The sequence below is a fragment of the Neophocaena asiaeorientalis genome, unplaced genomic scaffold (genome assembly GCF_003031525.2).
Source record: "Neophocaena asiaeorientalis asiaeorientalis breed wild unplaced genomic scaffold, Neophocaena_asiaeorientalis_V1.1 scaffold147, whole genome shotgun sequence".
NCBI lineage: Eukaryota > Metazoa > Chordata > Mammalia > Artiodactyla > Phocoenidae > Neophocaena > Neophocaena asiaeorientalis.
Genome location: NW_020173758.1, coordinates 514,573 through 526,565, shown reverse-complemented (window position 1 = coordinate 526,565; position 11,993 = coordinate 514,573). Strand labels below are relative to the sequence as shown.

Sequence of the window (11,993 nt, the reverse complement as noted above, 5' to 3'; positions counted from 1 at the left end):
ATGCTTTTGGATTGGAAGAATTAATATTGCTAAAATGGCCATACTTCCCAAAGCAATATACAGATTTAATGTGATCCCTATCAAATTACCCATGATATTTTTCACAGAACTAGAACAAATAATCCTAAAATTTATATGGAACCATAAAAGACTCAGAATTGCCAAAGCAATCCTGAGGAAAAAGAACAAAGCTGGAAGCATTACCCTCCCAGACTTCAGACAATACCACAAAGCTACAGTAATCAAAACAGCATGGTACTGGTGCAAAAACAGACATATGGATCAATGGAACAGAATAGAGAGCCCAGAAATAAAACCACATACTTACAGCCAAGTAATCTTTGACAAAGGAGGCAAGAATATACAATGGAGAAAAGACAGTCTCTTCAGCAAGTAGTTTTGGGAAAGCTGTAGAGCCACATGTAAATCAGTGGAGTTAGAACACACTCTCACACTATACACAAAAATAAACTCAAAATGGCTTAAAGACTTAAATATAAGACATGATACCATAAAACTCCTAGAAAAGGATATAGGGAAAACATTCTCTGACATGATAAACCATAGCAATGTTTTCTTAGGTTAGTCTCCCAAGGCAAAAGAAATAAAAGCAAAAACAAACAAATGGGACCTAATCAAACTTATTAGCTGTTGCACAGCAAAGGAAACCATAAACAAAACACAAAGACAACCTACAGACTGGGAGAAGATGTTTACAAACAATGCAACTGGCAAGGGATTAATTTCCAAACCATACAAACAGGTCATACAACTCAGTAACAAGAAACAACAACCCAATCAAAAAATGGACAGAAGACCTAAATAGACATTTATCCAAAGAAGACATACAGATGGCTAATAGGCACATGAAAATATGCTCAACATTGCTAATTATTAGAGAAATGAAAATCAAAACTGCAATGAGGTACCAGTGAGAATGGCCATCATTTAAACAGTCTATAAATAAAAATGCTGGAGAGGGTGTGGAGAAAAGAGAACCCTCCTACACTGTTGGTAGGAATGTAAATTTATGTAGCCACTATGGAAAACAGTATGGAGGTTCCTTAAAAAACTAAAAATAAAGTTGCCATATAATCCAGCAATCCCATTCCTGGGCATATATCTGGAGAAAAATATACTTTGAAAAGATACATGCACCCCAATATTCAGAGTGGCACTATGCCAAGGCATGGAAGCAACCTACATTTCCATCAACAAATGAATGGATAAAGAAGATGTGGTACATATATACAGTGGAATAATACTCAGCCATAAAAAGGAAGAAAATAATGCCATTTGCAGTGACATGGATGGACCTAGAGATTGTTATACTGAGTGAAATAAGTCAGACAAAGACAGATATCATATGATATTGCTTATATGTGGAATCTTAAAAAAATGGTACAAATGAACTTATTTACAAAACAAAAATAGACTTACAGACATAGAAAACAAACTTTTGATACCAGAAGTGATAACAGGGTGGGGTGGGGAGAGATAAATTAGGAGTTTGAGGTTAACATATACACAATACTATGTGTAAAATGGATAAACAACAAAGACTTACTATATAGCACAGGGAAGTATATTCAGTATCTTATAATAACCTATAATGGAAAAGAATCTAAAAAAGTATATATATATATATATGTGTGTGTGTGTGTATGTATGTATGTACACACACATATATAGCTGAATCACTTTGCTGTTCACCGGAAACTAACACAACATTCTATATCAACTATACTTCAGTTTTCAAAAAAATCTTATTCTTTCTAAGGTCTTTCAACTTGGACTCTCAGAACAAGCATTTGAAACTTAAGTCTAGGAACTAAAAATCCATCAGTGAATGCTGTTGGCTTGACTTTAGAAACAGATTCAGAATCTGATCCCTTGTCACCAACTCTATACAACCTTCCCAGTCCAAGCCTCCTTCTTCTGTCATCATCTCCTACCAGTCTGTTTTCCACACTATGTTCAGAGAGATCCTTTCAGAATCTAGGTCAGATGGTGTCAACCCTCTGTTCAAATTCTTCAGAAGATGGCAGTGTAGGGAGATTCTGAACTCACCTCCCCTCATAGACAAGTGAGTCTACAGCTACATATGGAACAATTTCCTCTTTAAAAAAAAACCTAAAGTCTAGCTGCGTGATGGCTACATGTCAGGCAAAGGAGAAGAAAAACACATCAAAGTGGGTAGGAGAGTCTAGGTCACAATCTCACCATAAGCCCCACTCTTGGCACAGTGACCCACAACCAGGAGGGATCTCAGAACCCAAAGCTTCTCCATGAGGAACAAAGTATTCAAACCCCACATCAGGCATCCCAACTTTTAAGATATGCACTTGAGATATGAGCCCCCAAAACATCTAATTTTGAAAACCAACAGGGCTCACATCCTGAGACCCACAAGATGGTAGCAATCTAAGGAATGCCACTAAAAGGGCGTATGTGCTCAGACTCACCTGTCCAGGGCCCAGCTTAGAGGCAGCTGATTGAGTCCAGGCTTAAAGTGAAGGAGACTCAGCTATTTATACTAAAGTGTTAGCCTGAGGGGCAGGCATCTAATTTAACACACACATCCGGTAGCCTGCTGGAACACTCTCTGTGGACAGAGACTGGAGGGCACCATCTCTGTGCTCTCCCTTTGCTTGCTCCAGAGCACCAGTGTCTCCTGGACAGAAGCCTTTACACATATCTCATGTGCTGATTTTTGTGGCTGCCTCTAAGGAGACACCTCTTCATCTCCTGACTCTGAAAGCTTGTGTTCCTGGTCACTTGGGACTGTAATAATTGGTGTCACCCAGAAAGGAGCTCATACCCCTGTCTGGTGACCTGGTTTTTGTGACTGCTGCCAGGGGACACCTTTATATCTCCTGACTCTGGTGGCCAGTGGGGCTTGTGCTAGTGGATCTCACAGGACTGTAATCAATGAAGAAAGAGTTCTTAAACAGCTATCACCACCAGGGCACAGTAAGAGGCAACAGACTCAGGAGCTAAGTCTTTCTGTGAAGAAGGCCTATTAGCTAATCCTCATGATTGTGGCCTAAGGGATAGGTTTCTAATTAAACGTGCATCTCGGAGTTAACTGTAACCCTTTCCAGTCCTCGGAGTGTGGGCACTATCTTTGTGCTCTCCCTTTGCCATGCTCCAGAGTGTCAGTGTCTCCTGGAAGGGATGTTTACATGCATGTGGCACCTGATTTTTGCAGCTGACATCCAGAGGACATCCCTTGATTGCCTGACTCTGAGGCTGGAGTAGCTTGGGTTCTTGGGTTCCATGGACTGTGGCAATCAGAAGGATAGTTCTTGGCAAGCTACCACCCACAGGGCACTGCACAGACGGTGGACTGAGGAATACACACCAGTCTTTCTGTGAGGGGCTGCTTTGCTTGTCCTGGATCTTTGGAATGAGGGGAAGGCTTCAGGTTTGGCACATATTTAGTGGCCTACAGAGCTGCTCTCAAGGAACGCAGGCTGTGGACGCCATCTTGGCACTCTCACACTGCTCTACTCCAGCTCACCAGTATCTCCCAGAAAGGAGTTTATGCACTTGTCTGGAGCCTGGATTTTTGTGATTGCCACCCAGGGGACACCTCCAGATCATCTGGCTCTGGTGACCATTGAGACTTAAGTTTGTGGCCCCTTAGGACTGTATACATTTGAATACTTATAAAAGCTGCTGCCCAAGGATCTGGCTTCCAGTCACCTGGCATCTAGGTGCTGCTGTCCTCCCCTTTGAGACACTGACAGGTCTTAGTACATCCTCAACTACCAGGAGCTATTAAAAATATAATAGGTTGCTTGGACAAACACAGAGGTTTGAGGGACAACTAGAGCTGGGGTAGGGCTGAACAAAAAGTTTCATCTCCTACATCAAGCCACTTCTTCAAGACAGGGAGAAATGATTGTTTCATTTACTGTATAGAAGCCAACACAGAGAGTCAAGCAAAATGAAGAAACAGAGGGATATGTTACAAATGAAAGAACAAGATAAAACTTAAGAAAAAAAACTTAATGAAATGGAGATAAATAATTTACGTGATAGAAGTTCAAAGTAATGGTCATAAAGCTGCTCACCCAAACTGAGGAGGAATAGATGGACAAGGCAAGAACTTCAACAAAGAGATGGAAAATATAAGAAGGTACCAAATAGAAGTCGCAGAGCTGAAGAATGCAATAACCAACTGAAAAATACTCTAGAGGGGCTCAACAAAAGACCAGATGAAGCAGAAGAAAGGATAAGTCAACTGAAAGACAAGGCAATGGAACTCACTCAATTGGAGTAGCAAAAAGAAAAAAGAATTTTAAAAATGTGAAGATAGCTTAAAGGACTTACAGGATAATATCAAACAGACCAACACTTACATTATAGGCCTCCCAGAAGGAGAAGAGAGAAGGGGACAGAAATCTTATTTGAAGAAATAATGGCTGAAAACTTCCCTAACTTGGGGAAGGAAGTAGTCATTCAGATCCAGGAAGCCCAGAGAGTTCCAAAACAGCTGAACCCAAAGAGACCCACACCAAGACACTTTATAATTAAAATGTCAAAGGCTAAAGACAAGGAGAGAATATTAAAAGGAGCAAGAGAAAATCAACTTGTCATGTACAAGGGAGCCCCTGTAAGACCATCAGCAGATTTTTCAGCACAAACTTTGCAGGCTAGAAGGGAGTAGCACAATATATTCAAAGTGCTATAAGAAAAATAACAAAACAAAAAAACTTCCAGCCAAAAGTCCTCTCTGGCAAAGTTACTATTCAGACTTGAAGGAGAGAGAAAGCATTTTCCACAAGCAAAAGCTAAAGGAGTTCATCATCACTAAACTGGCCTTATAAGAAATGTTAAAGGGACTCCTTTAAGCTGAAAAGGAGGGGTGCTAATTAGTAACATGTGAAAGAATAAATATCACTGGAAAAGTAAATATATAGTAAAGGTAGTAGATTAACTACTTATAAAACTAGTAGGAAGGTTAAAAGACAAAAGTAGTAAAAATAACTGATTACAATAATTTGTTAAGGGATACACAGAGGAAAAGATGTAAAATGTGACATCAAAAACATAAAATGTGGAGGGGAGGGTAAAAATGTTGAGCTTTAGAATGGGATCAACTTAAGTTGTTATCAACTTAAACTGTTACAGGTATATAAGTTTTTATATGTAAGCTTCATGGTAACTACAAAAATCTATAATGAGTACATAAAAGAGAAAGAGAAATGAATCTAACTAAGCATACCACTGAAGAAAGTTCTCAAACCACAAAAAGAATAAAAGAAGAAGAAAGGAACAGAGAGGAGATACAAAAACAGCAAAAACAATTAACAGAATGGCAATAAGCACATTCCTATTGATAATTACTTTAAATGTAAATGACTAAATTCTTCAATCAAAAGACATAGAGTAACTGAATGGATAAAGAAAAACAACAACAAGACCCATTTATATGCTGCCTACAACAGACACAATTTAGATATAAAGACAAACAAAGACTGAAAATGAAGGGATGGGAAAAAATATTCCTTGGAAATGGAAACCCAAAGTAGCTATTCTTATATCAGACAAATAGACTTCAAAACAAAGACTGTGGGCTTCCCTGGTGGCGCAGTGGTTGAGAGTCCGCCTGCCGATGCAGGGGACACGGGTTCGTGCCTCGGTCTGGGAAGATCCCACATGCCGCGGAGCGGCTGGGCCCGTGAGCCATGGCCGCTGAGCCTGCGCGTCCGGAGCCTGTGCTCCACAATGGGAGGGGCCACAACAGTGAGAGGCCCGCGTACCGCAAAAAAAACCAAAAAAAAGACTGTAATAGGAGATGAAGGAAGGCATTACATCATGATAAAGGGGTCAATCCAACAAGAGTATGTAACATTTGTAAATATTTATGCACCCAACATAGAAGCACTAAATATGTAAAGCAAGTATTAACAGACCTAAAAGGAGAAATAGACAGAAGTATAATAGTAGTGGATTTTAATATCCCACTTACACCAATGGATAGACAATCCAGATGGAAAATCAATAAAGAAACATTGGCCTTAAACAACATGTTAGACCAGATGGACTTAACAGATACTTACAGAACATTCCATCTAAAAGCAACAGAATAAACACTTTTCTGAAGAGTACATGGAACATTTCTGACATAGGTCATATGTTAGGCCACAAAACAAGTCTTAAGTTTAAGAGGGTTTAAATCGTATTAAGCAGCTCTTCTGATCACAATGGTATGAAACTAGAAATTAATTATACAAAGAAAACTGGAAAATTAACAAACATATGAAGATTAAACAACATGCTAAAATAACCAATGGGTGAAAGAAGAAATCAGATTAATAAAAAAAATACCTTGTGACAAATAAAAAATGGAAATGTTACATACCAAAATTTATGGAATGCAGCAAAAGCAGTTCTGAGAGGGAAGTTCATAGCAATAAATGCCTACCTCAAGAAACAAGAAAAGTCTCAAATAGACAACCTAACTTTACACCTCAAGAAGCTAGAAAAAGAAGAAAAATAGAAACCCAAAGTAGAAGGAAGGAAACAACAAAGATTAGAGCAGAAATAAATGAAATGACTAAAAAGACAACAGTAAAGAGCTGGTTCTTTGAAAGGATAAAATTGACAAAACTTTAGTTAGACATACCAAGAAAAAAAAGAAAGAAGACTCTTCCAGACACAATTTGCGAGGCCAATGTTACCCTGACAGCAAAACCAAACACCACAAGAGAAGAAAACTACAGGCCAGTATCCCTGATGAACACAGATGGAAAAATCCTCAATAAACATTAGAAAATCAGATTCAATAACACATTAAAAGGATCATAACGCATGATCAAGTGGCATTTAATCCAGGGATACAAGAATGGTTCAGTGTCCACATATCAATCAATGTGATAGACCACATTAACAAAACAAAACATAAAAATCATATGATCATCTCAATAGATGCAGAAAAAGCACTTGACAAAATTCAGCATCCATTTATGATAAAATCTGTCAGCAAAGTGGGTACATAGAGAACATATCTCAACATAATAAAGGCCATGTATGACAGCCCCACAGCTAACATCATACTCAACAGTGAAAAGCTGAAAGCTTTTCCTCTAAGATCAAGAACTAAGATCAAGGATGCCCACTCGCCACTTCTATTCAGCATAGTATTGGAAGTCCTAGCCACAGCAATCAGACAAAAGAAGAAATAAAAGGCATCCAAATTGGGAAGGAAGTACAACTGTAACATTTGCAGATGACATTATTTTATATATAGAAAACCCTAAAGACTCCATCAAAAAAACTGTTAGAACTCATTTAAAAATTCAGTAAAATTGCAGAATACAAATTCCACGCACAAAAATCTCTCGCATTTCTTCACACTAATAATGACCTATTATGAATAACAAAAGGCACTCCTATTACGCAGGAAACTCCAATGGTTTTAGGAGCTCTGTGTCAGGAAATGAGGGCAAAGACCAAGTATTATTTTGTATTCTACCACACACCTCAACATATCTTGTTTTGACCTTGGGCAGATGCTTCAAACTCAGTGTGCCTTAATTTCCTTTTTGACAAGAATAGTAATGCTACCTATCCCCTTGTGTTGTTTTGAAGATTAAATTATTTAGCACATAGAAAGCACTTACAGTTATGTCTGACACAGAAAGAGCATTCAACAAATGTTAGTGATTATCATCATTATTATTATTATCTGGTAACTGTTGAAAAGGGGTATGCTTGGGACTTCACTGGTGGCACAGTGGTTAAGAATCCGCCTGCCAAAGCAAGGGACACGGGTTTGATCCCTGGTCCAGGAATATCCCATATGCCGTGGAGCAACTAAGCCCATGCGCCACAACTACTGAGCCTGCGCTCTAGAGCCCATGCTCTGCAGCAAGAGAAGCCACTGCAATGAGAAGCTTGCGCACCGCAACAAAGAGTAGCCCCTGCTCACGGCAACTAGAGAAAGCCCGCACGCAGCAACAAGACCCAACGCAGCCAAAGATAAATAAATAAATAAATTTATATTTAAAAAAATAACAATAAAATAGAATAAGAATATGTGAAGAAAAGGGGGTATGCTTAGATTCTTTTTTCTTAAAAAACTAATGTCAGCCAAGATCATCAGTCTTAGTGTTGCCAGTTTCACCCCCAAAACATGACCTTTTGAATTAAAACATTAGAAGAAGTAGTCTTGGAGGAAGCATGTGGATAGCCACGCAATGCTTATGAGCTATAAATATCTACAGTTACAATCTGAGGTTCGGGTAGATAAATTCTAGATCTTACACAACTGTGGTAAGGTGGAACTACTTAGGCTTTTTCTCTTTATTTGCCTATCTATTTTTAGGGGACTATGGAACCCCACTTCCTTGGTACTTCCTTCTACAAGAGTCTTATTGGCAAGGTGGTGAAGGTAAGTTATTTTTAATTAAAAAAAGAAAAACAAATGTTTGAAATTAGCTCCTTTGGCTCTGCATGGAATGTGTGTGCATTGTAGAGGTGGCTCTTATGTGAAGTGTGAGATTCCTGATTAGTTAGCTGTCTGCTGAGGGCTCTGCTCCTTGGTGTAGCATCACAGCCTCTGGGAGCCCATATTTTGTGAGTCACTGGGCCAGGGTGATGGCTGAGCATTGATAAACCCTTGAGTCCTGGTCGTGCCCAGTAGATTAAAGCACACTCTTAAAAGAAGGCCAAACCACTTCAGGGTGCAAATAAGTTTTGCAACTTCTCAGTTCAAAGCAAACAGATCCAGAAAATCATAGAGGAATCTTTACATTCATCTTCTGCTGCCTCCCCTCATCTGCTTTTTCATTCCTCTCTACCTTTTCAAATATAAATGAATTTATTTTCCCAAAGGAAGGGCCCATTTCCCAAAGGAGGCCGGGGCAGAGCTGTGATCTTCAAGGCAAATAAATACTCCCAGATTCTCTTAGTATTGGTCTTTCCTCTGGTTGGGAAAGAGGGTTAAAAGGACATTTGCCTGGAATGCATCCTAGATAAAATTTACCTTTCCTCCTGAATAGGATAGGAGGCCAAAGGAGAGTTCTAGAATTGGGGGGAAACCACAGACTCTTGTGAGGTATGAGGAGGCAGAGAAATTCCAGAGCTGAGAGCTGGGGACTCCCCTGGAGCTAGGAGTTTCTGGAAGCAAAGGAAATGCTTTCCAATCTGTTTGTTCCTCACCTACCTGCTCTTTACTTTGTACTGTTGGGCCTGGGCCAGGATTTATCCTTTAAGCACTAAGATAGATGTTTGTTTTCTCTAGGCGATTAGCCTAGGACCTTTAAAAGTTTTGGGGGGGGGGGGGGGTTGCCTTTTTCTTAATGGTGCGAACAAACAGCACTCCCAACAGCTCAATTTGTTTGTTTTTTCCATTATGTTGGCTTGTCTGTCTTTCTTGTCTATCTATAAACTTTTAAATTTCCACTGTAATAAAATTATAACCCATCATAAATGGGAATTTTCAACACAGAAGTCTGTTCCTGGAATGTTTCTAATTTCAATCAATATCAGGACTTGTGGGCATATATATAATGCCTCTATAATCTCAGCAGATACGCCTCTATAATCTCAGCAGATACGCTGCCTCTAAAAAAAAAAAGAAAAGAGAAATCTTAAGACAAATGTGCTCCTTCAAAAATGAGTCATGTTTTTGCCAACAGAAACCAAATGTTTTTCACCTGTCTCACAGGCTAGACTGAAATAGATTCCTAAATTTCTCTAAAATTAGAAAAGAGGTGAGTTTTTCCACCGAAACTCCTCCTTTCACAGATGAAGACATGGAACCCAAGAGATATCCAGTGTCTTACCCAGTTCCCATTGTTCACTTGGGACAAAATCTGGAACTGGGGCATACATTTCCTGGCAAGGACCTCACTCCAGTGACTAGAAGAATATCTCCCCCTGCTATTTTATTATTACACATTAGTGCAGTATGATAGCTAGTAAAGAGATCAAAGGAACTGTGGGCAGTAGATTTAAAGTCCTTCAGAAAACAGAAGTACTGGAGGGGGCGGGTCCCTGACCACCAGGCCCATTACTTGCTACTCTACCACACAGCCTGCAAATCTACAGGCAGCGGTGTGGACAGAGAGGCCCTGGTGGGCTGCAGCATTGAAAAATCCACCCTGCTCATGTATGTGCACTTGAAGCCAGAGCCTTTAGATGCTTGGCGACAGTGGTTTCCTCCTGCCCCTGCTTTCTTCTCTGGCTGGCTTGCTTTTCTGCTTCTCTTCCGCTTTCAGGATGTCCTGATATCCTTTTAAACCAAATGCCAAATTTACAAAAAGTGCCTCTTTGGGGGTGTGGGGGGAGGTAGGTGTATGTGTGAGTGTGAGAACGTTTGTGTGTTTACACCGCAATTCACGATTTGTGCAAGCCTGTATGTCAACCAGACTCAGCTCTGGTATTAAATCTCTAAATACATGAATGCCCATAAAAGTAGATTCCTCAGGTAAACGATGTCTCGGTCTGGCTGCCCATCATATCAGCTTGAATGGACTTTTACTCAAGGTTCACCATGACTTTGACATGTTTTGGATTGGAGTGAAAGATACTGTTAACGAGCTAAAGAAAATTAACCCAGTTCAAAGTTAATTTTTTGTTATTTATTTATTTATTTTTAATCACAATGTCTGACATTGTGGGTTCCTCCTGGCATTTTAAGAGGATGTGTGAAACTCCTGTTACAAAACTCCCTCTGGGCTCAGCAAAGGTTGCCAAATCAGCCAGCTGGGAGGCCCTTCCAGCCACTGCCGGAACTTCACAGTCCCGCAGGTCAGAGGTTGGCAAAGCCTTGCTCGGGGCTTGTCCTGGGAATGCCAACTTGGCCTTCTGAGGGAGCTGTGTTTTCCAGCTATGGTAGGAAACTCTGCTCCGCCTTCTTTTCCCCTCCTTTCCTGCCTTTCCTGATTCTCATGTCTCACCAGGAGAGTAACAGTGGCTTCTGGTTGGTGCAGGGTGTTCAACCAGAGAAGAAAGGGCCTTGGAAAAGACGGAACCCGTAACAGAGGAAATGGAGGACCCAGAACACCCAGCAGGAATAAATGGTAAAAACCTCAATAAAGAATGCAGAACAGAGGCAAGGAAAAGGCTCAGAACACTGCACAGAGCCAGAGTAAAACACCTCGTGACTGGGGTGAAATGGAACCCAGGAAACTGACTGTCTCTGTTGACAAGGGTTAAACCTAATACCTTCTCAAGGGTCCAGCTGCACATGTGCGGAATGAATGGTCCAGCCAGACATTAACGCATATTTCCTGGAGAAAGCAAATCCAAAGTATGTGGTGTGTTTGTGCCCTTGTTAGGCAAACCCCAAGTGAATTGCACAAATGTGCTGACTTCCGAGGATTTAGCAAGAACAATAACTTGGGTCACTAGGTCTTAAAGCGGATATGAGCTATAAGGAAAGACAGAAATAAATGCTCCTGTGCACAGGGGGAAAGAGACTAAAGGAGCTGACTACATTTCATTCGTGGTTTACAAATCTAGAAGTCCATTCATTCAAGCCATCAAAAGCCTTTCCTGACCGTGCAAGTTACCTAATAATTCCTCAACCCATGGACTAAGTTTGCAAGTGTTCCCCTGGCCTTTGCCTCCCTTACCTTCCCTCTTGAACCAGTTCTGTACTTCCCGCCCCCCCACCATGTTCTCTATTCTTTAAGCATATGAATTTCTCTGTGGATAGTAAATGCTCTTGCTATCCTCACCCTGGGTTTAGAGAGGCAGCATGGCCTCTGGACTTCACCTGATGTTGCATGAGAGGGTCCAGCCTCCATGCCTCTGGTCCATCCCAGGTGCCATTTCATTTCACAAAGCTGAGGTCAGAGACCTGTGGCTCCTGTGGTTTCCAGTGAGCAGAACTTGTGGGAAGACCCTCCTCCGAAACTGTAATTCCAAGACCAAAATCAGGGGGTTGGGGGCTGGTCCCACCTCAGTTTTAGGCGCGACCAGGAGGCACAGAGAGAAGAAGCAACGGGATTTTTTTTTTTTTTTTTTTTTTT

At 40.6% G+C, this 11,993-nt stretch overlaps 1 protein-coding gene across 1 annotated transcript in view; it reads left to right on the top strand.

Annotated features, from left to right (window-relative positions):
• Nucleotides 1-11,993, top strand: part of ABCA4 (ATP binding cassette subfamily A member 4) — a 128,896-nt gene that overhangs the window by 63,823 nt on the left and 53,080 nt on the right. Inside the window, exons 17-18 of the mRNA XM_024751258.1 lie at nucleotides 8,339-8,404; nucleotides 10,950-11,039. Of these exons, the coding sequence (XP_024607026.1) occupies nucleotides 8,339-8,404; nucleotides 10,950-11,039 (156 nt within the window). The remainder of the gene's footprint in view (nucleotides 1-8,338; nucleotides 8,405-10,949; nucleotides 11,040-11,993) is intronic.